Here is a 27,140-nt window from a genome sequence, read left to right as displayed (position 1 = left end):
CACAACTTGGCAACTTCACTGCTTTTGCTACATTGTGTGTAAACTTTGAGTGATGCAGTGTACTGTTTGACATCCATGCAGTCATGCAGTAGATGTAACAAAAGATTGCAACTCGTCACACACACACACACACACACACACACACACACACACACACACACACACACACACACACACACACACACACACACACACACACACGCACACACACACACACACACAGGAGGTTGGGATGATGAATGATGAAATCCGGTGTTTCTCCACTTTGACCTTGGACACATTGAGAGTGAGACTTGGTCTTCACTCGCTGCAAAGATCCTCCAAGCCGACCAATGCAAAGTCATATGAACTAGTCAGACGTGGTTTGTTTGCACATACAAACCCCAAAACCAATTTGTAAATTAAAACAGAATACAATGATTTGCAAATCCTTCTCGACTTATATTCAATTGAATAGACTGCAAAGACAAGATATTTAACATTCAAACTGGTAAATTAAATTTTTGCAAATATTAGCTCATTTGGATGCCTGCAACATGTTTCAAAAAAGCTGGCACAAGTGGCAAAAAAGACTCAGAAAGTTGAGGAATGCTCATCAAACACTTATTTGGAACATTCCACAGAGGAACAGTTGGGGCGAGGCTCAGTCAACAGAATTTTAATGCAAAAAAAGGTAGTTTTTTTTTTTCAATTTACAGAAACATGCTGTAAACAACACCGTAAAATTGATCGTCGTTTTTAATAATTTGATGGGTAGTTGGCTGTAAAATCATAAGTCAAGCAGATATTTCATTCAGTATTTAGTTTTATTAAGACAAAACAGTTTTGGAAAGTATGATAATATACTGTAATATTTGTTGCAATATTTGTCAGAATAATTGTATCTAAGTTATCACAAAACGTGAGCTATGAGTTCCCGGCGAGCAGACAAAAGTTGTCTTTGATCTTACCAATCAAAAGGCTTGAAAAACTCCACTGTGTAGGATGGGAAGCGACATGAAGGTGTCGGTTTCTTTGATGTATTGTAATCCACAGGAAGATTTTGTCTTGACCTGTGATCTACAAAGCGGAGAGGAAGCACGACATGACTCCCCTCCAGACACCTTGTCTTTGAACTGTTTAGTGACCAAAGGCAGTGGGTGTTTATGACCCCCTTCCTTTGGAAACAGCTGTTGCCATGTAATCTGTCAGAATTTGTTGGTGACGAACCCCAAGATGCAGAGAAGGAGGCAAGCATTGCGTAAGAAAACATGATTTAATTAATAACTAAAACAAGAACAAACCAAGAGGGTACCAACAAAAGGCGTGCACGAGGCGGATAACAAACTTGGCTAGAGAACAAAAACATTTACTGTGACACGACGGAACTATTGCATGAGCAGAGTGAACAGAAGTAGACAAAGCTACAAGCGACAAGACAGGTAGTGGTGACATCGACACGACAATAATCCAACATCTGACTGGAGGACAAAACAGGTACAAATAGTCCTGGCTGATTGACACCAGGTGTGGCCAGGTGCCAATCAGCCACAACTGAGGGGACACAGCACCCAGGGAGACAAACAGGAAACAGAACCAAAATAAGAGTGCTGACAGGAACTAAAGACAGGAAACAAAGACAAATGCAGAAGAAAAACTAAGACATAGACCAAACTGTCAGGGTCAAGCCTGACATAATCACGGAAAGTCCAAATAAAAAAGGGAGGCGTACAATTATTTGTCGCCATGGAAGCGAGGATTAGTGATTTAGAAGTACCTAAAACACTGAATGGACGTTAGCCGCTAGCTAGCTAGCCATGTCCAAAATCACCTCTTCCTGAGGGCATTTCAGTGTTATAACTCACGGTGGCAGAGGGGTTAGTGCGTCTGCCTCACAATACAAAGGTCCTGCAGTCCTGGGTTCAAATCCAGGCTCGGGATCTTTCTGTGTGGAGTTTGCATGTTCTCCCCGTGAATGCGTGGGTTCCCTCCAGGTACTCCGGCTTCCTCCCACTTCCAAAGACATGCACCTGGGGATAGGCCCCTCCAACCTCCAAAGACATGCACCTGGGAATAGGCTCCTCCCACCTCCAATAGGTTGATTGGCAACACTAAATTGTCCCTAGTGTGTGAATGTGAGGGGCTTCACGGTGGCAGAGGGGTTAGTGCGTCTGCCTCACAATACGAAGGTCCTGCAGTCCTGGGTTCAAATCCAGGCTCGGGATCTTTCTGTGTGGAGTTTGCATGTTCTCCCCGTGAATGCGTGGGTTCCCTCCGGGTACTCCGGCTTCCTCCCACTTCCAAAGACATGCACCTGGGGATAGGTTGATTGGCAACACTAAATGGTCCCTAGTGTGTGAATGTTGTCTGTCTATCTGTGTTGGCCCTGTGATGAGGTGGCGACTTGTCCAGGGTGTACCCTGCCTTCCGCCCGATTGTAGCTGAGATAGGCGCCAGCGCCCCCCGCGACCCCGAAAGGGAATAAGCGGTAGAAAATGGATGGATGGGTGTGAATGTGAGTGTGAATGTTGTCTGTCTATCTGTTGGCCCTGTGATGAGGTGGCGTCTTGTCCAGGGTGTACCCAGCCTTCCGCCCGATTGTAGCTGAGATAGGCGCCAGCGCCCCCCGCGACCCCAAAAGGGAATAAGCGGTAGGAAATGGATGGATGGATGGATAGTTTTCAAGCCAGAATGCGTATGTTCTCCCTTTTCTGTCTACACACTGTGTCTGCTTGTAAGTACTCTGTGTGTGTACGCTGCCGAACATGCTCCTCTGCTCTTAAAACCATGGTGGCAGGGGCGGGGATGGTACTTTTTAGAGGCGGTATAGTACCGAATATGGTTCATTAGTAGCTATACTAGTACCGGTATATCGTACAACCCAAGTATGGTTCCATCCATTTTCTACCGCTTGTCCCTCTCAGGGACTTGTCAAATTTAGGTTAAACTAACTGTACAATCCGTCATAAACATAGAATACAGTATTTACTGTGTGTGTCTGTGCACAATACACAAAAGTCCAGTAATTTCACGCCTCAGGTCCAGCCCAAACGTCTGATTATCCACTCTCTCCACACTGCTATCAATAATCATTATTGATTATTAATTCCATTGCTCTTCCATGACACCTGCACACACTCCGACTGGCTTCATATCAAGAATAACGCTGGCGAAAATTGGATTGCCCTGATTCATAAATCCACTTAGGTGTCGTTATGCCGCACTCCCGAAGGGAAATCACATTTTTCCCCTCATTTCGCTGCACAGGTTGTAAAATCTTAAAGCGGGATTTATTTAGAAAATATTTCCAGCAAAAAGAGGATGAATATAGAGTTGAATATCACAACAGATACACTGCAAAAACTGAAATCTAAGTAAGATTGAATATCTAAAAATAAGGGTGATATTTGCTTATTTTATGTCTGATAAGATCATTCTTCTCACTAAGCAGATTTTATGTTAGAGTCTTTTACTTGTCAGTGTGTGAATGTTTGTGTGAATGTGGAAATACTGCCAAAGCACTTTGGGCTCCTTAAAAGTTGTAGAAAAGTGCTATACAAGTACAACCCATTTACCATTTGTTTTAAGTGTTTTGGTCCTCAATGATCTGAGTAAGATATACAGCTTGTAGCTGAGATTTGATGACTATATTGAGTAAAACATGCTTGAAACTATTTGTGTCCAAATGTCCAAAACACAGCCAGCAATGGTGCACAGGAAGGCGGGAAGAGGCGGCAGAAATGGTCAAAAGTCCCAATTTTGTCCCAAAATATCTCCTCAGGTTCCAGTCCCACGAGTCCCGGGATGCAAAAAATGTTCAAAACGCACCCAGCAAAGTCTTATGGGAAGTGGGAAGAAAAGTGGGAAAGTCGGCTAAAGTCCCGAAAAATGTTCAAAATACCTGCCCAGGTTCCAGTCCCACATGGAGTGCCACAAATCTTAAAACTTGTGGCACTCAAATCCGGGTGTGATTTTTGAACATTTTACCCACTTTTCTCACTTTTCTCCCCACCTTCCTGTGGGACTTTGCTGGGCGAGTTTTGGACATTTTGGGCATCCCGGCCGGTGGCAGGACTTGTGGGACTCGAACCTGGGTAAGTATTTTGAACATTTTTGGGACTTTTGCCGACTTTTCATCAGGACTTGTGCGGCCATACATAAGATTTTATGTTTGTGTTTTACTTCTTTTAAGTGTTTTGGTCCTAAATGATTTAAGTAAGATATTACAGCTTCTTGCTGAGATTTGATGACCTATATTGAGTAAAACATGCTTGAAACTCTTTGTGTCCAAATGTCCAAAACACAGCCAGCAATGGTGCACAGGAAGGCGGGGAAGAGGCGGCAGAAATGGTCAAAATTCCCAATTTTGTCCAAAATATCTCCTCAGGTTCCAGTCCCACAAGTCCCGGGATGCAAAAAATGTTCAAAACGCACCCAGCAAAGTCTTACAGGAAGTGGGGAAGAAAAGTGGGAAAGTCGGCTAAAGTCCCCAAAAATGTTCAAAATGCCTGCCCAGGTTCCAGTCCCACATGGAGTGCCACAAATCTTAAGACTTGTGGCACTCGAACCCGGGTGTGATTTTTGAACATTTTACCCACTTTTCTCACTTTTCTCCCCGCCTTCCTGTGGGACTTTGCTGGGCGAGTTTTGGACATTTTGGGCATCCCGGCCGGTGGCAGGACTTGTGGGACTCGAACCTGGGTATGTATTTTGAACATTTTTGGGACTTTTGCCGACTTTTCATCGGGATTTGCGCGGCCATACATAAGATTTAATGTTAGTGTTTTACTTGTTTTAAGTGTTTTGGTCCTAAATGATCTCAGTAAGATATTACAGCTTGTTGCTGAGATGTGATGACCTATATTGAGTAAAACATGCTTGAAACTATTTGTGTCCAAATGTCCAAAACACAGCCAGCAATGGTGCACAGGAAGGCGGGGAAGAGGCGGCAGAAATGGTCAAAATTCCCAATTTTGTCCAAAATATCTCCCCGGGTTCCAGTCCCACAAGTCTCGGGATGCAAAAAATGTTCAAAACGCACCCAGCAAAGTCCCTCAGGAAGTGGGGAAGAAAAGTGGGAAAGTCGGCTAAAGTCCCTAAAATGTTCAAAATGCCTGCCCAGGTTCCAGTCCCACATGGAGTGCCACAAATCTTAAGACTTGTGGCACTCGAACCCGGGTGTGATTTTTGAACATTTTACCCACTTTTCTCACTTTTCTCCCCACCTTCCTGTGGGACTTTGCTGGGCGAGTTTTGGACATTTTGGGCATCCCGGCCGGTGGCAGGACTTGTGGGACTCGAACCTGGGTATGTATTTTGAACATTTTTGGGACTTTTGCCGACTTTTCATCGGGATTTGCGCGGCCATACATAAGATTTAATGTTAGTGTTTTACTTGTTTTAAGTGTTTTGGTCCTAAATGATCTCAGTAAGATATTACAGCTTGTTGCTGAGATTTGATGACCTATATTGAGTAAAACATGCTTGAAACTATTTGTGTCCAAATGTCCAAAACACAGCCAGCAATGGTGCACAGGAAGGCGGGGAAGAGGCGGCAGAAATGGTCAAAAGTCCCAATTTTGTCCAAAATATCTCCTCAGGTTCCAGTCCCACGAGTCCCGGGATGCAAAAAATGTTCAAAACGCACCCAGCAAAGTCTTATGGGAAGTGGGGAAGAAAAGTGGGAAAGTCGGCTAAAGTCCCGAAAAATGTTCAAAATACCTGCCCAGGTTCCAGTCCCACATGGAGTGCCACAAATCTTAAAACTTGTGGCACTCAAATCCGGGTGTGATTTTTGAACATTTTACCCACTTTTCTCACTTTTCTCCCCACCTTCCTGTGGGACTTTGCTGGGCGAGTTTTGGACATTTTGGGCATCCCGGCCGGTGGCAGGACTTGTGGGACTCGAACCTGGGTAAGTATTTTCAACATTTTTGGGACTTTTGCCGACTTTTCATCAGGACTTGTGCGGCCATACATAAGATTTTATGTTTGTGTTTTACTTCTTTTAAGTGTTTTGGTCCTAAATGATTTAAGTAAGATATTACAGCTTCTTGCTGAGATTTGATGACCTATATTGAGTAAAACATGCTTGAAACTCTTTGTGTCCAAATGTCCAAAACACAGCCAGCAATGGTGCACAGGAAGGCGGGGAAGAGGCGGCAGAAATGGTCAAAATTCCCAATTTTGTCCAAAATATCTCCTCAGGTTCCAGTCCCACAAGTCCCGGGATGCAAAAAATGTTCAAAACGCACCCAGCAAAGTCCCTCAGGAAGTGGGGAAGAAAAGTGGGAAAGTCGGCTAAAGTCCCTAAAATGTTCAAAATGCCTGCCCAGGTTCCAGTCCCACATGGAGTGCCACAAATCTTAAGACTTGTGGCACTCGAACCCGGGTGTGATTTTTGAACATTCTACCCACTTTTCTCACTTTTCTCCCCACCTTCCTGTGGGACTTTGCTGGGCGAGTTTTGGACATTTTGGGCATCCCGGCCGGTGGCAGGACTTGTGGGACTCGAACCTGGGTAAGTATTTTCAACATTTTTGGGACTTTTGCCGACTTTTCATCGGGACTTGCGCGGCCATACATAAGATTTTATGTTAGTGTTTTACTTGTTTTAAGTGTTTTGGTCCTAAATGATCTCAGTAAGATATTACAGCTTCTTGCTGAGATTTGATGAGCTATATTGAGTAAAACATTGTGGACGACTCATGTCGTTGTCGTGCGGGTTCCACAGATCCTCAAGGAAGGACAATGTTTTTGAGCAGGTTTGACTCTTGTTTATTTTTTAATAACAAGCTTTGTCTTCAGGTCGGGTCGCTTTTCAGCTCCTCCCCCCCACTGCTCGCTCACGGTCCACTTTTCAGCCGCCGTCGTCCTTGTCTGCTCTTTGTCGCTCTTGCGCTTCAGTCGCTGGTGCGGACTCTCCTCCTCTTTCTGCCCCCCCTCTGCTGCTGCCCTTTTATACAGCCAGAGGAGATTTATTATTGTGTGTAGGTGTGCGATTCATGCACCTGAACTCGATTGCAGTGTCGCTCCCGGCACGCCCCGCCTCTCTGCTCAGCCGCATTCTCCGCCTCCTTGCCGCCATCTTGTGCCGGGCTCCAGCGTGCCCTGCCCCGCTGCTCGTTTGTCAGCTCAGCCTCCCCACAAGCATGCTTGAAACTAGAACACCAAATGTTGCAAAGCTGTGTCATCAACACTCACAAGTATAAAACTACTTTTTTAAAGTAATTATTTCTTATTTCAAGCATGAAAAAAGATCCTGACTTTGACACAATTGTGTCTCATAATTAAAACAGATGACAGCCAAATGGACTTTGCTGTTTTATTTTCAATAAAAAAGAGAAAATATGTACTCATACAGTAGTACAGTTGGCACAGTACAGCAAACTGACAGTTAATATTTAAACATTTAGCATTTTGAACAGAAATAGTTCATGCACATCCAGGTAAACTCTTGGCTGTATATTTGCACTCTAATTGACTGAAAGAGCATGCAATTGGTGCGATGATGTCATGTTGTCGATGGAAAAATGCATTTTTAGACGATATGATGTGCCTGAGCGGCCAGGAAACCCCGAGACTAACAAGCGGTTGCCTTCTTGCCTTTCCATTAAGAACAGTAAATTAGTTTTTAGTATAAGTTTGCTGGTTTCAAGAAATGTAATGCCTAGTGCATATCATGATGTCAAGATAATGGCACTAGTATTTAAGAATATTTTTCAACATATTGAGCAAAAAGGTATACTTGTTTTTTCTATCCAAAATAGTGCACTTGTTATAAGTGAGAATATTCTTATTTTAAGGTATTTTGGGTTCATTGAAGTTATCTAATTTTACTTGATTTGGAAAGTCTGAACAAGCCAAATTTTCTTGTTCTATTGGCAGATCATTTTGCTTAGTTCAAGTAAAATACCCCTCATTTTTGTATGTTTTTTTCTTGTTTTTGAACACTGACTTTTTGCAGTGCGGAACATACAGTTTATTTATTGAATCCAAAATGCTGAAAGTCTGTGATTTGGTGCATTTACAAACAGCTAAATGATGCTCAAAACAAACCATCACCTGCTACCCAAGCGTGTACAACAATTATTCTCAAAAAAAAAAAGAGAAATATAATTAAAAAATACATAATATTTGTAAAAATGTAAATGTGATATAAGACATTTTGGATGCATGTACAACACTTAGAACCGATAGCATATCAGTATGTAGAATTACATTTTGGAAAGGACTGAGTGAAGGAGTCAAACAATGTGCTGAAATGATCCAATTTAAGAGGTTGTTCAAACAATGCAAAATACAAAGAAGAACAGTTTTGATAAACATTGTAAACTTTGAAATAATGGACATCATCTTTATTTTTCTAAAGCTGCTGGAGGACAGATACGGTCAGTACGCGGGAAGCAAGGTGATGATTTGGTATTGTCTGGATGCAGAGAAAGAAGGCTCAATCTTCTATTGTTAAGAAGCACAACGGACAAAACATGGAATTCCAACAGCAGAAAATGACAACACGGAACGCAAAGAAAATGTTTTTTTGCAGGCAGAAGGGAAAAGACTGCATACAGCAAGTTTAAAAGGTCTGCTGGGACAAAAACGACAAGGCAGACAGGAAGGCATGGACCATTATTCAAATATTTGCAGTGCATATATACAAAGACTCCACCAAAAATGTTAAAACACATGCAAAAAACAATAAAAAATCGCCACAAAAAAGACATTAAGAGAGCACATGTCACGGCCAATGTGGATTCATCCATGAGCCCCGCCGAGCGCACCTCGGGACACGCCCACGGCCGCTCAACTCCGGCAAACTTCGCTACGGCGGCAGCAAACAGCTGCAATCAATCTGCACTCAGCGCACCTGGGATTGATGAGCATCCTGGGTTCCTTTAGCCAGTGCAGACCTGCGTTCCGTGCCAGAACGTAATCATCCGTTGGTGTCAGGTTCAAACACTGATGACATCTATTAAACAAGACACGAGGCAAGGAATCAAGCAGAAACAGAATGAAATTTGGCTCAGTGAGGAGAAACGCGTACACCTTTACCCTTGTACAGTGTCGCCACACTCTGACGAAAGATTGTACGGCTCCTCTCTTATTTGGACTTTCCCTGATTACATGGCAAAAGCTGTTTTTAAGCGAGGGGGGTCGTAAACAGCCATCGCCTTTGATTACAAACAGTTCAAAGAAAATGTCGTAAAACAGTTCCGAGAAGAGGTGCCTGGAGCTTGGGTAAGTCCTGCTTTCTCTCCGCTTAGTAGTTTAAAACATAATCCATGCAACATTTTGACCAAACAACCACCATCACATGTTATGCAGACCACAAGGAAGTGTTTTAATTGTAAAACAATTTCATAATATGACTCCTTTAATGCTTTAGGAGGATTTGAAAGCAAATAATAGCTTTTCTTCTTGTATCTATTTTTGAAATGTGGACTCATCAGACCGCAGAACAATTTTCCACTTCGTCTTGGATGAGCTGGGTGTTGTTGATATATGTATTTTGCTTTGCATAGTAGAGTTTGAACTTGCACTTACTGATGTAGCGACGAACTGTAGTTACTGACAGTGCTTTTCTGAAGTGTTCCTGAGGGCATGTGGTGATATCCTTTACACAGTGATGGTTTTCAGTCTTGCAGTGATTTCTCCAGATTCTCTGAACCTTTTGAGTAGAGAGTCTGCCCTGAGATCGGTAGGTTGTGAGTTCAAATCCCGGCTGAGTCATACCAAAGACTATAAAAATGGTACCCATTTCCTCCCCGCTTGGCACTCAGCATTAAGGGTTGGAATTGGGGGTTAAATCACCATAAATGATTCCCAAGCACGGCACCGCTGCTGCCCACTGCTCCCCTCACCTCTCAGGGGGTGATCAAGAGTGATGGGTCAAATGCAGAGAATAATTTCCTCACACCTAGTGTGTGTGTGACAATCATTGCTACTTTAACTTTAACTTTTGATATTACGGATAGTCAATGGTGAAATCCCTAAATTCCTTGCAATAGCTCATTGAGAAATGTTGTTCTTAAACTGTTCGACAATTTGCTCACGCATTTGTTGACAAAGTGGTGACCCTCGCCCCCATCCTTGTTTGTGAATTTCATGGAAGCTGCTTTTATACCCAATCATGGCACCCACCTGTTCCCAATTAGCCTGTTCACCTGTGGGATGTTCCATATAAGTGTTTGATGAGCATTCCTCAACTTCCTCAGTCTTTTTTGCCACTGGTGCCAGCTTTTTTCAAACACGTTGTAGGCATCAAATTCCAAATGAGCTATTTTTTTTGCAAAAAAATGTCAAAGTTTACCAGTTCAAAGGTTAAGTATCTTGTCTATGCAGCCTATTTAATTGAATATAGGTTGAAAAGGTTTATCAAATTATTGTATAGTGTTTATTTTTGATTTATACAACGTGCCAACTTCACTGGTTTTGGGGTTTGTAGATCCGAGCAAGCTAACATTTTTAAACAACAATGTGTAAAATACTCTTTAATAAGATATTTGTAAATGTTTCTTTTCTGATCAATACATTTTTAACATTTAAGGTCAGGTACTTGTAAACAAATTGCCGTATTCTTGGAGACCCACTTCTAGATATCAATCCTCAGGTGTGAGTCGGAATCTTGAATGTTTCCTCCTCGTTTTGTTTCTGCTTGAAAAAGAAAAAAACAACATTCAAATGGACATTGAAGGCCAGACCAGTCTTGCAAAAACAGTGTAAATACATCAGATGTGAGATATTAAGCTTTAAGATCCCAATCTGTGTGCCCATTTAAAAGGATTTACAAAGCTTAGAGACTTGTGTAGGAATATGTGTGTGTGTGTGTGTGTGTGTGTGTGTGTGTGTGTGTGTGTGTGTTAGGCTCTTCCAGCGTTTAGAAAAAACAGCAGAAAAGGTCACTGATGAAATGTCAGCAGCCTCGACAGCTTGTCTATCTGACGTCTTTATGCCAATTGTTGTTGGTCTGTTTGTCCTATTCTATGAAAACACTGCTTGCCAAATATCCCAGTTTTAGCTAAAAAAAACAAAGAAAAGACGTAATGATAAGATTTTTTTACAAACCCCGTTTCCATATGAGTTGGGAAATTGTGTTAGATGTAAATATAAACAGAATACAATGATTTGCAAATCCTTTTCAAGCCATATTCAGTTGAATATGCTACAAAGACAACATATTTGATGTTCAAACTCATAAACTTTTTTATTTGTGCAAATAATCATTAACTTTAAATTTGATGCCAGCAACACCTGATGAAGAAGTTGGGAAAGGTGGCAATAAATACTGATAAAGTTGAGGAATGCTCATCAAACACTTATTTGGAACATCCCACAGGTGTGCAGGCTAATTGGGAACAGGTGGGTGCCATGATTGGGTATAAAAACAGCTTCCCAAAAAATACTCAGTCTTTCACAAGAAAGGATGGGGCGAGGTACACCCCTTTGTCCACAACTGCGTGAGCAAATAGTCAAACAGTTTAAGAACAACCTTTCTCAAAGTGCAATTGCAAGAAATTTAGGGATTTCAACATCTACGCTCCATAATATCATCAAAAGGTTCAGAGAATCTGGAGAAATCACTCCACGTAAGCGGCATGGCCGGAAACCAACATTGAATGACCGTGACCTTCCATCCCTCAGACGGCATGGTATCAAAAACCAACATCAATCTCTAAAGGATATCACCACATGGGCTCAGGAACACTTCAGAAAACCACTGTCAGTAAATACAGTTTGTCACTAAATCTGTAAGTGCAAGTTAAAGTTCCACTATGTAAAGCGAAAGCCATTTATCAACAACATCCAGAAACGCCGCCGGCTTCTCTGGGCCCGAGATTATCTAAGATGGACTGATGCAAAGTGGAAAAGTGTTCTGTGGTCTGACGAGTCCACATTTCAAATTGTTTTTGGAAATATTCGAAATGGTGTCTTCCGGACCAAAGGGGAAGCGGACCATCCAGACTGTTATCGACACCAATTTCAAAAGCCAGCATGTGTGATGGTATTGGGGTGTATTAGTGCCCAAGGCATGGGTAACTTACACATCTGTGAAGGCACCATTAATGCTGAAAGGTACATACAGGTTTTGGAACAACATATGCTGCCATCTAAGCGCCATATTTTTCATGGATGCCCCTGCTTATTTCAGCAAAACAATGCCAAGCCACATTCAGCATGTATTACAACAGCGTGGCTTTGTAAAAAAAGAGTGCGGGTACTTTCCTGGCCCGCCTGCAGTCCAGACCTGTCTCCCATGGAAAATGTGTGGCGCATTATGAAGCGTAAAATAGGACAGCGGAGACCCCGGACTGTTGAAGGACTGAAGCTCTACATAAAACAAGAATGGGAAAGAATTCCACTTTCAAAGCTTCAACAATTTGTTTCCTCAGTTCCCAAACATTTATTGAGTGTTGTTAAAAGAAAAGGTGATGTAACACAGTGGTGAACATGCCCTTTCCCATCTACTTTGGCACGTCTTGCAGCCATGAAATTCTAAGTTAATTATTATTTGAAAAAAAAAAAAAAAGTTTATGAGTTTGAACATCAAATATGTTGTCTTTGTAGCATATTCAACTGAATATGGCTTGAAAAGGATTTGCAAATAATTGTATTCCGTTTATATTTACATCTAACACAATTTCCCAACTCATATGGAAACGAGGTTTGTAAATAATAGTTTTACCCTTCCGAAGACAGAAAAAAAACCCAGAAATGCTTCCACAATAACGATACCTGACCTTCCGGGAACGAACAAAAATACCTGGCGAAACCTCGGATTCAGGAGGAACAGTGTGGTTTTGGTCCTGGTGGTGGAACTGTGGACCAGCTCTATACTCTGGGGAGGGTTCTTGAGGGTGCATGGGAGTTTGCCCAACCAGTCTACATGTGCTTTGTGGACTTGGAGAAGGCATTGGACCGTGTCCCTCGGGAAGTCCTGTGGGGAGTGCTCAGAGAGTATGGAGTATGGGACTGTCTTATTGTGGCGGTCCACTTCCTGTATGATCAGTGTCAGAACTTGGTCAGCGTTGTAGTAAGTTGCACGATTCCCGCTAAATGCACGTCCTACGGGTGTACCTAATTAAGTGGCCGCACGGGTGTACCTAATGAAGTGGCTGCCCCCGCTCTAAACGCACGTCCTGCGGGGTGTACCTAATGAAGTGGCCGCCCGGGTGTACCTAATGAAGTGGCTGCCCGTGTGTACCTAATGAAGTGGCCGCTAGCCTGCAGAAGCCAAGACGAGCTCCGCCTTCATTCCGCATGTTTGTGTAACAAGAGTCGGTAACGACGTCTCCGTTCTATAAAACACACTCGCTGACTATTTTCCGGCTTCTTTCCGAGACGTCGCGTCGCGTCCTGCGTGACGATGACGTCGCCTGGCGTCCTCCCGGGCCCCCGCCTTCGTGTCCGCATCTCCTCGGCTCTCCTCCGGCATCTTGGTCCCGGGCCTGGCCGCCCACTGATGCCGTGATGCGGGGTAAGACTGTCCGCCAGTGATGCCGTGATCTCCGGGGGAAGAGAGAGAGAGAGAAGGCAGCATGGTTCGCATCGCCAGCGCGTTAGGTCTGATCATGTTCAGCCTGGCGCTGCTCGTCCTGTCCTTCATCAGCTATGTGTCCATCAAGAAGGACTTCCTGCTCGGACCTCACGGGGCACCCAGGATGTACATGTTCCACGCTGGCTATCGGTGAGTGTGCAGTCTTGTGTGTGCGGCCTTCAAACTGCTGCTGATAATTACTGATTTCTGTCACTTATGTCGCTTATTGTGGCCAACGAATGAATGTTAGCACTTTACCTGAAGGTGAGGGCCTCAGTCCTGCCTCGATAGTGGGCCTGAATGCTGACAAATATGTTATATAAACTGATTTTTACATTCCGAACTCAATCTAAATTTGAATATTGAATAACTATTCAGCATTGGTAGAAGTCCATCCATCCAGCCATCATCTTCCGCTTATCCGAGGTCGGGTTGCGGGGGCAGCAGCCTAAGCAGGGAAACCCAGACTTCCCTCTCTCCAGCCACTTCGTCTAGCTCTTCCCGGGGGATCCCGAGGCGTTCCCAGGCCAGCCGGGAGACATAGTCTTCCCAACGTGTCCTGGGTCTTCCCCGTGGCCTCCTACCGGTTGGACGTGCCCTAAACACCTCCCTAGGGAGGCGTCCGGGTGGCATCCTGACCAGATGCCCGAACCACCTCATCTGGCTCCTCTCCATGTGGAGGAGCAGCGGCTTTACTTTGAGTTCCTCCCGGATGGCAGAGCTTCTCACCCTATCTCTAAGGGAGAGACCCGCCAACCAGCGGAGAAAACTAAATTTGGCCGCTTGTACCCGTGATCTTATCCTTTCGGTCATGACCCAAAGCTCATGACCATAGGTGAGGATGGGAACGTAGATCGACCGGTAAATTGAGAGCTTTGCCTTCCGGCTCAGCTCCTTCTTCACCACAACGGATCGATACAACGTCCGCATTACTGTAGAAGTCATATCAATCAATTAATGTGTATTTATATAGCCCTGAATCACCAGTGTCTCAAAGGGCTGCACAAACCACAACGACATCCTCGGTAGAGCCCACATAAGGGCAAGGAAAAACTCACCCCAGTGGGACGTCGGTGACAGTGACAATGATGACTATGAGAAACCTTGGAGAGGACCCCCATCACCGGGGACCGAAAGCAATGGATGTCAAGCGGGTCTAACATAATATTGTGAAAGTCCAATCCATAGTGGATCCAACATAACCATAAGAGTCCAGTCCAAAGTGGATCCAATATAGTAGCGAGAGTCCCGTCCTAAGCGGAGGCGGATCAGCAGCGCAAAGATGTCCCCAACCGATACACAGGCTAGCGGTCCATCCTGGGTCCAGACTCTGGACAAGGAGACCATATAAGTGGTGAAATAAACACTTGCTAATATGTAAATGACAATATACTAGGCCAGTGGTTCTCAAATAGGGGTACATGTACCCCTGGGGGTACTTGGAGGTATGCCAAGGGGTACGTGAGATTTTTAAAAATATTCTGAAAACAGCAAATATTCATAAATCCTTTATAGATATAAGTATTGACTTCAACAAAATATGAATGTAAGTTCATAAACTGTGAAAAGAAATGCAACAATGCAATATAACTATTCGGCATTGGTAGCAATCATATCGATCACTCAATGTTTATTTATATAGCCCTAAATCACCAGTGTCTCAAAGGGCTGCACAAACCACAACGACATCCTCGGTAGAGCCCACATAAGGGCAAGGAAAAACTCACCCCGGTGGGACGTCGGTGACAGTGACAATGATGACTATGAGAAACCTTGGAGAGAACCCCCATTCCCCCTCCCTAGGGGACCGAAAGCAATGGATGTCAAGCGGGTCTAACATAATATTGTGAAAGTCCAAACCATAGTAGATCTAACATAACCGTGAGAGTCCAGTCCAAAGTGGATCCAATATAGTAGCGAAGTCGCATTAATGGTAAGATATCTTTAATTCATTATTGGTTAGCTTCAGAATAACAATGTTATTAATAAGATAATTATTATACTCTAAAGATGTTGGTCTTACTTAAAAATGCATGCATTTAGTTGTATTCAGTGTTAAAAAAAATACTATATGGCGCTCACGGAAATACATTTTAAAATATTTGACTTTCATGGCTCTCTCAGCCAAAAAGGTTCCTGACCCCTGCGCTAGAGAATAAGTGCTTGAAACTCCGCATGTCAACATCTCCGTTCGGTGCCACACCAACAAAATGCTGAGGCAACCATTTCCACATCAACACCGTATGAAACAAATAGTCAACAACAGAAGGCGATAACTACCATAAATTGATTTACGTGGACCCCGACTTAAACAAGTTGAAAAACTTATTGGGGTGTTACCATTTAGTGGTCAATTGTACGCAATATGTACTGAACTGTACAATCTACTAATAAAACTTTTAATCAATCAATCAAAACGTCCGCAGGAACCTACCACATAGCGAAGGATTTGATTTCCGATTATGCAGCTCATTTTTATTTGACAGTTTTTAAATATCTTGTGTGACATCATGCACAAAATTATACTTTATTTGTTTTAAACTATTGTAGTGGCGTTCTGTACAAAAAGTGCACTTTAATTTAGTGTTGTTTTGATAAGTCACCTTAGCAGGGGTGTGGACTCGAGTCACATGACTTGGACTTGAGTCAGACTCGAGTCATGAATTTGATGACTTTAGACTTGACTTGACAAAATGTAAAAATACTTGCAACTCGACTTAGACTTTAACATCAATGACTTGTGACTTAACTTGGACTTGAGCCTTTTGACTTGACAAGACTTGCTACTTTCCCCAAAACCCAACGATTAAAAAGTTATTCAGGAGCGCTCCGTATCTTTCATTGTGTACGCGTGTTTGTCAGCGTGTGCGCGCTACCTGTCAGTACAACAGCCAATCAAATTACACTACGTTATTTTCGTCACACAGCATTCAGCCAATCAAATTCCAGGAAAACCAACGAAGAAGATCTCTCAAACAACCCGCCAGTGAGGAAAAATTATGCCCAAAATATTTTAGTTCGGGGATTAAAACTACGAGTTGGTCAACAAAAAACGAATTCCAGTATGCAAAGAATGCGGTTCGAAGATTACAGACGGAGACGCAACAACTTCCTACTTCGTTTGACATTTCAAGATGCACAGTGAAGGGTAAGTTTTAAATGAAAGCTAACGTTTATTGGCTGAGTAACGTAACTTGTATTTGTTGTGTAGTTAATTCAGTGAGGCTGTAAACTCACTGCTAACGTTAGAACCATAGACATCTTCTAAGTAGACGCATCATCGACCACTACTGCCTTCTGGCGCAGACGAGACGCGGGGCCGCCATCTTGGAGTGGTGATCCCCTCCACTCAGTGCAATTCATTTGGCAAAAGCAATGAACTGTCAGCGCATTTAATTCATTTTACCTCACTGAATACCACTCATTTTCACCCGCTTTTTGTCATACGTGTAGCTATGATAAAGGACACATGTTTTGGCGTGTTCATAGTTTCCTTAACAGTAATATAATATTCTTATTTACTATAAATTACCAGACGTCCAAGATCAAAACTGGGAATAATAATCCCAGAGAAGGGGGTAAAAAACGGTCAGCTATTTTTAAATTGAAGAAACAATATGATTAGGTTATATATACATGTGTATATCCTACATAAACAATGTGTAAATACATTAGATATCTATATATCTTAGGGACCTATAGACTGTATCTCCGTTTTTGCAGCAACAGAGAGTTTATTCTGTCTTGACACTTTGTATTGATATTTTCTATTACATTCTTCCCTTAAATAATAATGTTTACAGTGATTGTTTTATATGTATTTTTTATGTATGTTGCTTTGGACAAAAGTGTCTGCCACAAATACTTAAACATATATAAACACCTGAAAGTCTTTATATGAACTAAAACCACCGATCTGTTTCACTGGATTCAGAATAAAACCAAAGTTTGTCTCACCCAACAAAGTTAGTATTTGAATATTGTTACTTGAAGACTTATTCCTGGTTACAATTAGACTGTTAAGAGAGTATTGTCTTATATTTTGCCTAAAATGATGAATGCATCATAATCAGTGGTGGCTGGTGAATTTTGTTTTAGGTGGGCCTGAAAGTTTGTTAACCAAATACCTGTAGGGGGGTCATCCTCCCCCAGAAGATTTCTTTGTGATTTTCACATACAAATATTGAAGATCTTTGCTCCTTCTCAACTCTGTGGTGATATTATTTTCACAAAATACAACCAATAGTACGTTAATGTTAAATCTTACTTATGAAAAGTAATCCCCAGATTCCTATTTTCAACAGTCCTCTCATTTGAGCAGGGAAACGCTGAACACCAGCCCGACATCTTTGTTTTCTACCTGTCAGTTTAAGCTGCTCGCCGGCACCTTGTCACCTCTTCAAGATGGCGGCCAAATTGCTCGTGTATAGCAGCCAATGCTGTGTCTGCTTATAAGATGTCTATGGTTATAACGTCATTGCAAACACGACAATCTGTTGCGTCCACTGCAGTTCACTACTTTATTCATACTTTTTGTCAGGTGATTTTTTTTTTTAAGGGGGGTTGCATGACGTACCTACACATAACGTTACGTTGGTGAATGCATCACACACAGTAACGCAACGTTAGACGGCGGTCAGCAGCACTGCGTATTTTAGCCACCTACAAAAAGACAGACATAGTCAAATAAAGGTTGGTTAAAATGTATACTATATTAAGAATATGTGTACATATTGCATAGGGCCCTGACATCTAAAAAGTACGACTGTTCATTGTTATGTTCATGTATTTGTTATGTTTTTCATGTGTACGCACACATAAACACACATAGAATATGAGATGAGATCAATGAGATAAGGTAAGAACAGGATAGAAACTGCTGTTGAACTAGTTCCAATGCAATATGCCATGGAAATACAACGTTAACACCTTTGTGCAAATAAGTACAGTTGCACTTGTTTTTTTAAAATGTGTTTATTCTGTAAAGGAATGAGTTAAATGTTTAAAATGACGGGTTAATAGTGCTATTATGAAGTGCAATGTCAGCGCAATTTTTTTCCTGCAGTTTCAAATGCACTTGTTTTAATAAATGCATACAGGGTTTTAAAAGCAGACACAATCTGTGTAAATATATTAGTCTGAGGTTAAAAGGACTTGACTTGAGACTTTCCAGTCTTGACTTTGGACTTGACTCGGACTTGCCTGTCTTGACTCAAGACTTGACTCGAGACTTGAGGGCAAAGACTTGAGACTTACTTGTGACTTGCAAAACAATGACTTGGTCCCACCTCTGCACCTTAGTGACATCATGCACAAAAGTGCACTCATAGCTTGTTTTAAAATGTCTCTGACAATCTTGCACTTTTTGTTTGGAAATGACATGAATGTTTGTGCCACTGTTTAATGATAATAACTAATTATAATAACTGTTTAATAAATACAGTTTAGTCAATTGACTTAGTTGTGATTTCCCTCTCTGCATGAAAGTTTCAAAGTAGCATATATTAATGCAGTATGAAGAAGAATGTTTGAATGTAGACACATAGAATCATCATACTGCTGTGATTATATGCATCAAGTGTTCATTCAAGGCTAAGGCCTAACATGGAGATATATATTATGTATCGTGACATGGCCTAAAAATATGGAGATATTAAAAAAAGGCCATATCGCCCAGTTCTACGCTAGAACAAACCTCATTAGGCTTTTTACATTCTTCCTGTTTCTTTTTTAACAATGCCCTGCATGATCACCTCCCCTACAACCGTATCGGTATTTAACAATCTGAAATGTATCAGTTTCCTGTCCACCCCGGAAGTGTGTTGGAACTTGAAGGGGTTAAGCGGGGTCACTGCAGTGCACCATCATGGACGTCCGTCATGCGCGGTCAAGAGTGTGATGCTAAAACACAGTTGATCTGGCAAAAGGTTCTGGAGGTGAGCAAACTGCCCTTGACTCTGATTTACAGTACAGGAGCTCCATTCATTTCCCCGCTGCTGTAATCATTCCTTCTCTCGCTGGGTTGTCACGTAGTGGGCCAAGGTTATGCTCAGAGTGGGTTTGGCATGAAAGTCTGCAAGAGGAAAGTGGAGGAACACTTACCCATGCCCTGCTGCGTTGTTGCACCATTGTTAGAAAGCAGGCAACATAACTACAGAATGTGTGTGTCTTGTCTTGTGATCATGTTTTTTTTTGTTATGTTCGGTTTTCTTTAACACTCCATTGTTTCCTGTTTTTCACTCCCTTGTTTTGCTGCCATAGTTACTTATTGTGTTCACCTGTCTCTGATTAGTGCTCGCCCGCTCACCTGCTTCCCCAGCACTAATCAGAGGCAGTATTTCAACTTGTCATTTCATGTCAGTCATTGTGTTCTTTTCATGCTCTGTCCATGCTAGTTTTTCATGCCAAAGTCCATGCTGCTATTGTCAAGCCACAATTGCGGGGGAACTGAATGCTGGTGTCATTCTGTCATAACGAGGGGGGGGGGGGGTCGTTCTCCCAGGAAGGCAGACGGACTACTCGGGACATGGCGTTTAGGTAAAAACATGATTTAATGGTCACTAAAAAAAAGGTACAAACAAAAAGGCGCACAACTTGATGAAGGAAACAAAACTAACACTAAGACTAAACTTTGGACATGAAACAAAAAAACTTACTGTGGCTTGACAATAGCAGCATAGACTTTGGCATGAAAAACTAGCATGGACAGAGCATCAATCAATCAATCAATCAATCAATCAATGTTTACTTATATAGCCCTGAATCACTAGTGTCTCAAAGGGCTGCACAAACCACAACACAAACCACTACGACATCCTCGGTAGGCCCACATAAGGGCAAGGAAAACCCACACCCAGTGGGACGTCGGTGACAATGATGACTATGAGAACCTTGGAGAGGAGGAAAGCAACGGATGTCGAGCGGGTCTAACATGATACTGTGAAAGTTCAATCCATAATGGATCCAACACAGTCGCGAGAGTCCAGTCCAAAGCGGATCCAACACAGCAGCGAGAGTCCCGTTCACAGCGGAGCCAGCAGGAAACCATCCCAAGCAGAGGCGGATCAGCAGCGCAGAGATGTCCCCAGCCGATACACAGGCAAGCAGTACATGGCCACTGGATCGGACCGGACCCCCTCCACAAGGGAGAGTGGGACATAGGAGGAAAAGAAAAGAAACGGCAGATCAACTGGTCTAAAAAGGGAGCCTATTTAAAGACTAGAGTATACAAATGAGTTTTAAGGTGAGACTTAAATGCTTCTACTGAGGTAGCATCTCGAACTGTTACCGGGAGGGCATTCCAGAGTACTGGAGCCCGAACGGAAAACGCTCTATAGCCCGCAGACTTTTTTTGGGCTTTGGGAATCACTAATAAGCCGGAGTCTTTTGAACGCAGATTTCTTGCCGAAAAGCATGAAAAGAAAACAATGACGCCAGGAGGACTGACTGGAAATGACAAGTTTAAATACTCCCTCTGATTAGTGCTCGGGAAGCAGGTGAGCGGGCGAGCACTAATCAGACACAGGTGAACACAATAAGTAACTATGGCAACAAAACAAGGGAGTGAAAAACCGGACGCAATGGAGTGTTAAACAAAATCGAACATAACTAAACAAAACCTGATCACAAGACATGACAGTGTGGAGTCAAACAAACTAGAGATGTCCGATAATGGCTTTCTTGCAGATATTCCGATATTCCAATATTGTCCGAATCTTAATTACTGATTCCGATATCAACCGATACCGATATATACAGTTGTGGAATGAACACATTATTATGCCTAATTTTGTTGTGATGCCCCGCTGGATGCATTAAACAAAGTAACAAGGTTTTCCGAAATAAGAGAACAACTTCAACTCAAGTTATGCAAGAAAGTGCATGAAGTCACAAAGTGCGTTATTTTTTTTAACATGCCTCAAAACAGCAGCTTGGAATTTGGGACATGCTCTCCCTAAAATAATCCTGATACCCACTACAACTATGGGAAATACTATACTTTGACTTTGACAAAGTGCGTTATTTTTTTAATTTTATTTTAAACATGCCTCAAAACAACAGTTACTAAAACAATAAAGGCACACAGCTTTAGTCCAGAATATACTGGAGTAATAAAGTAAACAATAAAATAGTCTTCCTTTAGTGCAAGACTGCATGACATACTGTATGAAAGGAAATTATAAACTGGGCTCAATCTGCCCCGCTCTAACGTATTTGTATGAGTAACACAAATGTGCTGCAAGCTGGTGGTGAGTGCTTGAAGTGGCCTACCAGTCAGCCAAAGCTTCTGAAATGCTGCGTTGAGACATGCCACCTCTTTTCACTGCAAGCTGCTTTCGCTGTTTGCTTTCCATCCATTGTATGCATGGTGTACCTCCTTATGATTCTTGAAAAGGTGATCAAATTGCTTGTATCAAAGAAAGACATTTTGGTTCCTCCTCGCATAACCAACTTTTTGCAGTCATTGCAAAGTGCCATTTGTTTTTATCCATCAGACACACTTTAAAATAATCCCAAACCATAGACGTGGTGTCGTCAGTCAGTCACCGAGCGAGCTCGCTTGTTAGCCATGGCTACAGCACCGGCAACAACACGCTCTTGTTGTTGCTATGCTACGCTCGCGGCTGTTTGATGAGGTCATCAAGTGTCGCCAGTAAACCTTTCATGCTGCAGTCGTCAACTCCTGTGTTGCGTGTGAGAGAGGAGAGAGGCTGCTGACTGGAAGATGCAACTGCTCTGTACTGCTCCCTACGTCCGTGTTTTACTGGATATCTACGTACGGCGGCGTTTTAAAAAGTAATTAATTTTACTCTTTGAAACCCATAATTTTCAATATTACATTTCAAAGCATTTATCGGCCGATAATATCGGACATGTCTAAAACAAGATAATCCAAATTATCACGAGCATTGCAAACATTTGTTTTAATCTCCAAGTATTAAGTGTGAAATGCCATAAAAGCACATGCAAATATGTTTTAGTTGCTTAAACATGTTTGTTTTTTACTGACTTGAGTCTGTTTTTGCTTTTTTGTTCCTCTTGCAGTGAAAGGCCGCCTCGCAAACCTGACCTGAGGTGAGCACAGTGTCTCTACAACGTGCACATTCAACCAAACTCTATGTGTCAACGTCAAAATGAATGATCTATGGCAGTGTTTTTCAACCACTGGTGTGTCATTTCACCTAATTGGGTTAAAAATATTTTTTGCAAACCGGTAATTATAATCCGCAAATATTGTGCCGTTGTTGAGTGTCGGTGCTGTCTAGAGCTCGGCAGAGTAACCGTGTAATACTCTTCCATATCAGTAGGTGGCAGCAGGCAGCTAATTGCTTTGTGGATGTCGGGAACATGGTTTGTCGTGATCACAATATGCAGACGACAGCAGGAGGCAGTGTGCAGGTAAAAGGGTATCTAATGCTTTAACCAGAAATAAACGAAAGGTGAGTGACCCTAAGAAAAGGCATTGAAGCTTAGGGATGGCTTTGCAGAATGAAACTAAAACTGAACTGGCTGTAAAGTAAACAAAAACAGAATGCTGGACAACAGCAAAGACTTACAGTGTGTGGAGCAGCAGAAGGCGTCCACAAAATTCATCGACAGTCTGAAGAGGTCATTTTTTAATTTTGATGCCATGATTTTAATAGTCAGGCCCGCGTATGCACAGACTTTCCTCCATGTGGCCCCTGAGCTAAAATGAGTTCGACAACCCTAAACTAAACTCTTGGGGGCCACATTTCCAGACAGTTAAGGACTGGGGGTGCCAGACTTCTCCCCTCCGTGAATCTTATTTTGTATATTCCAGAGAACCAGCATCCTCTTTAGTAGACATTTAATTGTTTATTATAGGAGCGCTCTGTTGTTTTAATGTCAGTCTCTCAGTTTTAACTAAACTAGCGGGCCCAAACGATGAAAAGGAGAGGAGCTAAAATGGAATTCTGAGGAACACTACTAGTATAACTAAAGAAGTTGAACAAATGACTTCTGACTGCATCTGAAGTAAACAATCTACAGCGAGGTCGTACAATCTGTTCCAAAGTGGGCCAAACTGGTGAAATCATGGCATGATAACTTCAAAATAAAGCCAACTTGAGATTGTTTTCTTTGTTTAAAAACACAACGAGCACATTCTGAAAATATACAAATTATAATGTTTTGTTTTTTACACTGATTGGTTGTCATGATCCGTGGCTGTATCATGTTTTGTTTAGTTATATTGTGGTAGTTTTGGACTCCCTTAGTTCCTGTTTTGTGCACCTCTGGGTTTGTTTTGGTTTCCATGGGGGTTAATTGGGTTCACCTGCCCCTAGTTAGTAGTCAGCACCCTCACCTGCTATCGACCACTAATCAGAGAGATATTTATTGTCGTTGCTCGCCACACTCGGTCTGGCTTCATTGTTTGCTATAAGCAACATGTTACGTTGGTATTTCTTGGCTCCTAGTTTATGATTCCTACGCTAAGTGGTTATCTTAGCTTCCCGTGCGATCGGCACATTTTCCTTTCGCTTGTTTACTGTTTTTGGTACTTGTTTGATTTACGAAGATTAAATCGTGTTCCTACCTGCACGCCTTGTCCGGAGTGGTCCGTCTGCTTTGCTCTGATTAGGGGGTACTTGAATTAAACAAATGTTCACAGGGGGTAAATCTCTGAAAAAAGGTTGAGAACCACTGAGACAGTCCTGGCATGAGTTTAGTAGATCAGCTTTGTGCAAGTTATAAAGTTTGCACATGTGGGATTTATGTAATATTGTCCTGTCATTCATCTTTGTGACGATACAATACATTGAAAATGGAAATATTTTCCACATAGTTGCAAATGGTGGTTTATCCTGAAGAATTAGTTTATAAACTTTGATTAATCTGATTTAGGTTTTTAATTATTTGACAGTCCTAATCATATATTAACTTTGTTATTGGCAAGCACATTTCAAGGGAACCAATACACTAAATATGTAAATTGAATTGAATTAAAAGTCAAAATTAGAAAGATACTTTCTTTGATTATTGAGAGTTTTCAATGACAATCAACTCTCAGTTCTCCTTCTGTATTCCTCCTTCCTGTACTGCAGCTCCCAGCTGGCACTCAAGCATCTGGATCCAGCTTTCACGCCTCTCGTCGACGCTCTTAGCGAGGACCTGCAGAACTCCTCTAAATGGAAGTATAACAGCACAGCTTTCATCCAACAGAGGTAAGCTACTACAAAAGGCAGTTGCCTAAACATTTATCTCAAACCTCCATTGAGCAACTAAAGCATAGGTGTCAAACTCTGGCCCGCGGGCCAAATTTGGCCCGCCGTGTAATTTCATTTGGCCCTTGAGGCAATATCAAATTAACATTAGAGCTGGCCCGCCGGTGCCATACAGTGGTGCCGCTGTAACACCACATTCACCGATTTCCTGGGAGACTCTCGAATTTCAGTCCCCCTCCCGAAAATCTCCCAGTGCAACCATTCTCCTGAATTCCACCCGGACAACAATATTGGGGGTGTGCCTTCAAGGCTCTGCCTTTAGCGTCCCCTACCACCTGTCGTCAAGTCTGTTTTTCCTCCTCACAAACAGCGTGCCGGCCCAGTCACGTAATATATGTGGCTTCTACACACATGTAAGTAAATGCAAGGCATACTTGTTCAACAGCATACAGGTCACACTGAGGGTGGCCATATAAACAACTTTAACACTGTTACAAATATGCACCACACTGGGAACCCACACCAGACAAGAATGACCAACACATTTCGGGAGAACATCCGCACCGTAACACAACATAAACACAACAAAAACACAACAGAACAAATACCCAGAACCCCAGTAAAAAGGCCTGAATGGTTGATTTATTCATTATTTTATTTTCAAATGTATTAGCCTCTGGAAAAAGTTAATGTTGATATTTACCTCAGAAGGCTGCAAATACAAAAGAGGCATTCAATTTTTATTTAAATTTGATCATTGATCATTTTTAATTATTATTGTTATTATTTGAAACTCAATTTTGCATGTCACTATAAAGTTATATAAGCCTTGCTTGTTCAATATTCAATGAAAAACTTGTTTGGGTCCTATTAAAAGCTTAATTTGTTCAACCTCGGGCCGCGGCTTAGTTCAGTTTTAAATTTTGGACCACTCTGTATTTGAGTTTGACACCCCTGAACTAAAGCAATAGGAAAATACTTTTTTTAATTTTTGTAATAAAGTTTGCACATGTTTTAATAAGGTGTGTTATTTACAAAACATCTTGTATGTAAAATAAATATATTTGGCAGCGTATGTCTTACAACACAGATGTCAAACTCAAGGCCACATCATTAGAAATAATAATTTATTTAAAAAGGAAAATGTCCAGAAAAAAGATATGCACTGCATACAAATGCATATATTTTAGACTGATATTATCAAATAATGCAACAAAAATTAAATTATCATAAATTCCAAACAATGTTTTTTGTTAAGATTAAACAAAATACTTCCATCATATATCTGCTTGACCTTTGACATACAGTAAAAAAAAAAAAAATCTGGTTGCTTAATTGGCAGAATTTCACTATAATAAACAAAACAAAATCCATTACCAATAATACACTTGTGAAAACATTAACTATAGATTTTACGGTAGAAAACCCCCCAAAAAGGATCATACATTGGTCATAATTTAAGTTCTCATGTGTCCAGGGACGTATTTCCTGAGTTTATAAAAATAATATACATTTAAAAAAAACTTAAAAAGCTTATATGATGCTAAAAAATATCGATGTAATCATAGTAGTATCGACTAGATACACTCCTGTACTTGGTATCATTAGAGTAGATGTCAGGTGTAGATCCACCCATGGCGTTTGTTTACATTGTGACGCCGGTGAGCTACGGCGTATTAATTAATTGTGTCATTTTTCTTTTAATAAAAAATGAAAATGGGTCCCACAGAGCCGACCACCACACAAGTTAATTGGTGATTCCAGTAAAGGAGAATTTTGGTATAAAGTAGGACTGGTGTCATTTAGCACTATTAGGTGGAAAAATGGCTATTAAAGATGCGGGTGACAATGATTTTGTCATGTCTTGTGATCATGTTTTGTTTAGTTCTGTTTTGCTTAAAGGGGAACATTATCACATTTTCAAAAGGGTTAAAAACAATAAAAATCAGTTCCCAGTGGCTTGTTGTATTTTTTGAAGTTTTTTTCAAAATGTTACCGGTCCCGGAATATCCCTAAATAAAGCTTTAAAGTGCCTTATTTTCACTATCTTCGAAACCACTCTCCATTTCCCTGTGACATCATACAGTGCTGCCAATACAAACAACATGGCGGTTACCACAGCAAGATATAGCTACATTAGCTCGGATTCAGACTCGGATTTCAGCGGTTTAAGCGATTCAACAGATTACACATGTATTGAAACAGATGGTCGGAGTACGGAGGCAGAAACCAAAAAACCGAAATTGAAGAAGAAACTGAAGCTATTGAGCGAATAGCTATTGACGCTATTCGGCCATAGCTTGGGTGTACCTAATGAAGTGGCCCATAGCATGGCTGCTTTATTAGCGTCGCCGGTAAAATGTGCGGACCAAACGATCAGGACTTTCGCATCTTGTGACACTGGAACAACTTAAATCCGTCGATTGGTAAGTGTTTGTTTC

At 41.8% G+C, this 27,140-nt stretch overlaps 1 protein-coding gene across 5 annotated transcripts in view; it reads left to right on the top strand.

Annotated features, from left to right (window-relative positions):
* The window catches only part of st8sia3 (ST8 alpha-N-acetyl-neuraminide alpha-2,8-sialyltransferase 3), a 100,311-nt gene that overhangs the window by 59,488 nt on the left and 13,683 nt on the right, over positions 1-27,140 (top strand). The window contains exons 2-4 of one of the 5 annotated variants that reach the window (XM_061877123.1): positions 22,559-22,588; positions 22,819-22,912; positions 24,580-24,699. In XM_061877123.1, the coding sequence (XP_061733107.1) occupies positions 22,851-22,912; positions 24,580-24,699 (182 nt within the window). In that variant the 5' untranslated portion in view covers positions 22,559-22,588; positions 22,819-22,850. Of the gene's footprint in view, positions 1-13,230; positions 13,664-22,558; positions 22,589-22,632; positions 22,728-22,818; positions 22,913-24,579; positions 24,700-27,140 lie in introns of those variants that run through there. The other 4 variants (XM_061877122.1, XM_061877124.1, XM_061877125.1 and 1 more) reach the window with 4 other exon arrangements.

This window comes from Nerophis ophidion, linkage group LG17, assembly GCF_033978795.1.
Source record: "Nerophis ophidion isolate RoL-2023_Sa linkage group LG17, RoL_Noph_v1.0, whole genome shotgun sequence".
NCBI classification, from domain to species: Eukaryota; Metazoa; Chordata; class Actinopteri; order Syngnathiformes; family Syngnathidae; genus Nerophis; species Nerophis ophidion.
The sequence above is the reverse complement of the archived record's forward strand: the minus strand, read 5'-3'. Positions and strand labels throughout refer to the sequence as shown.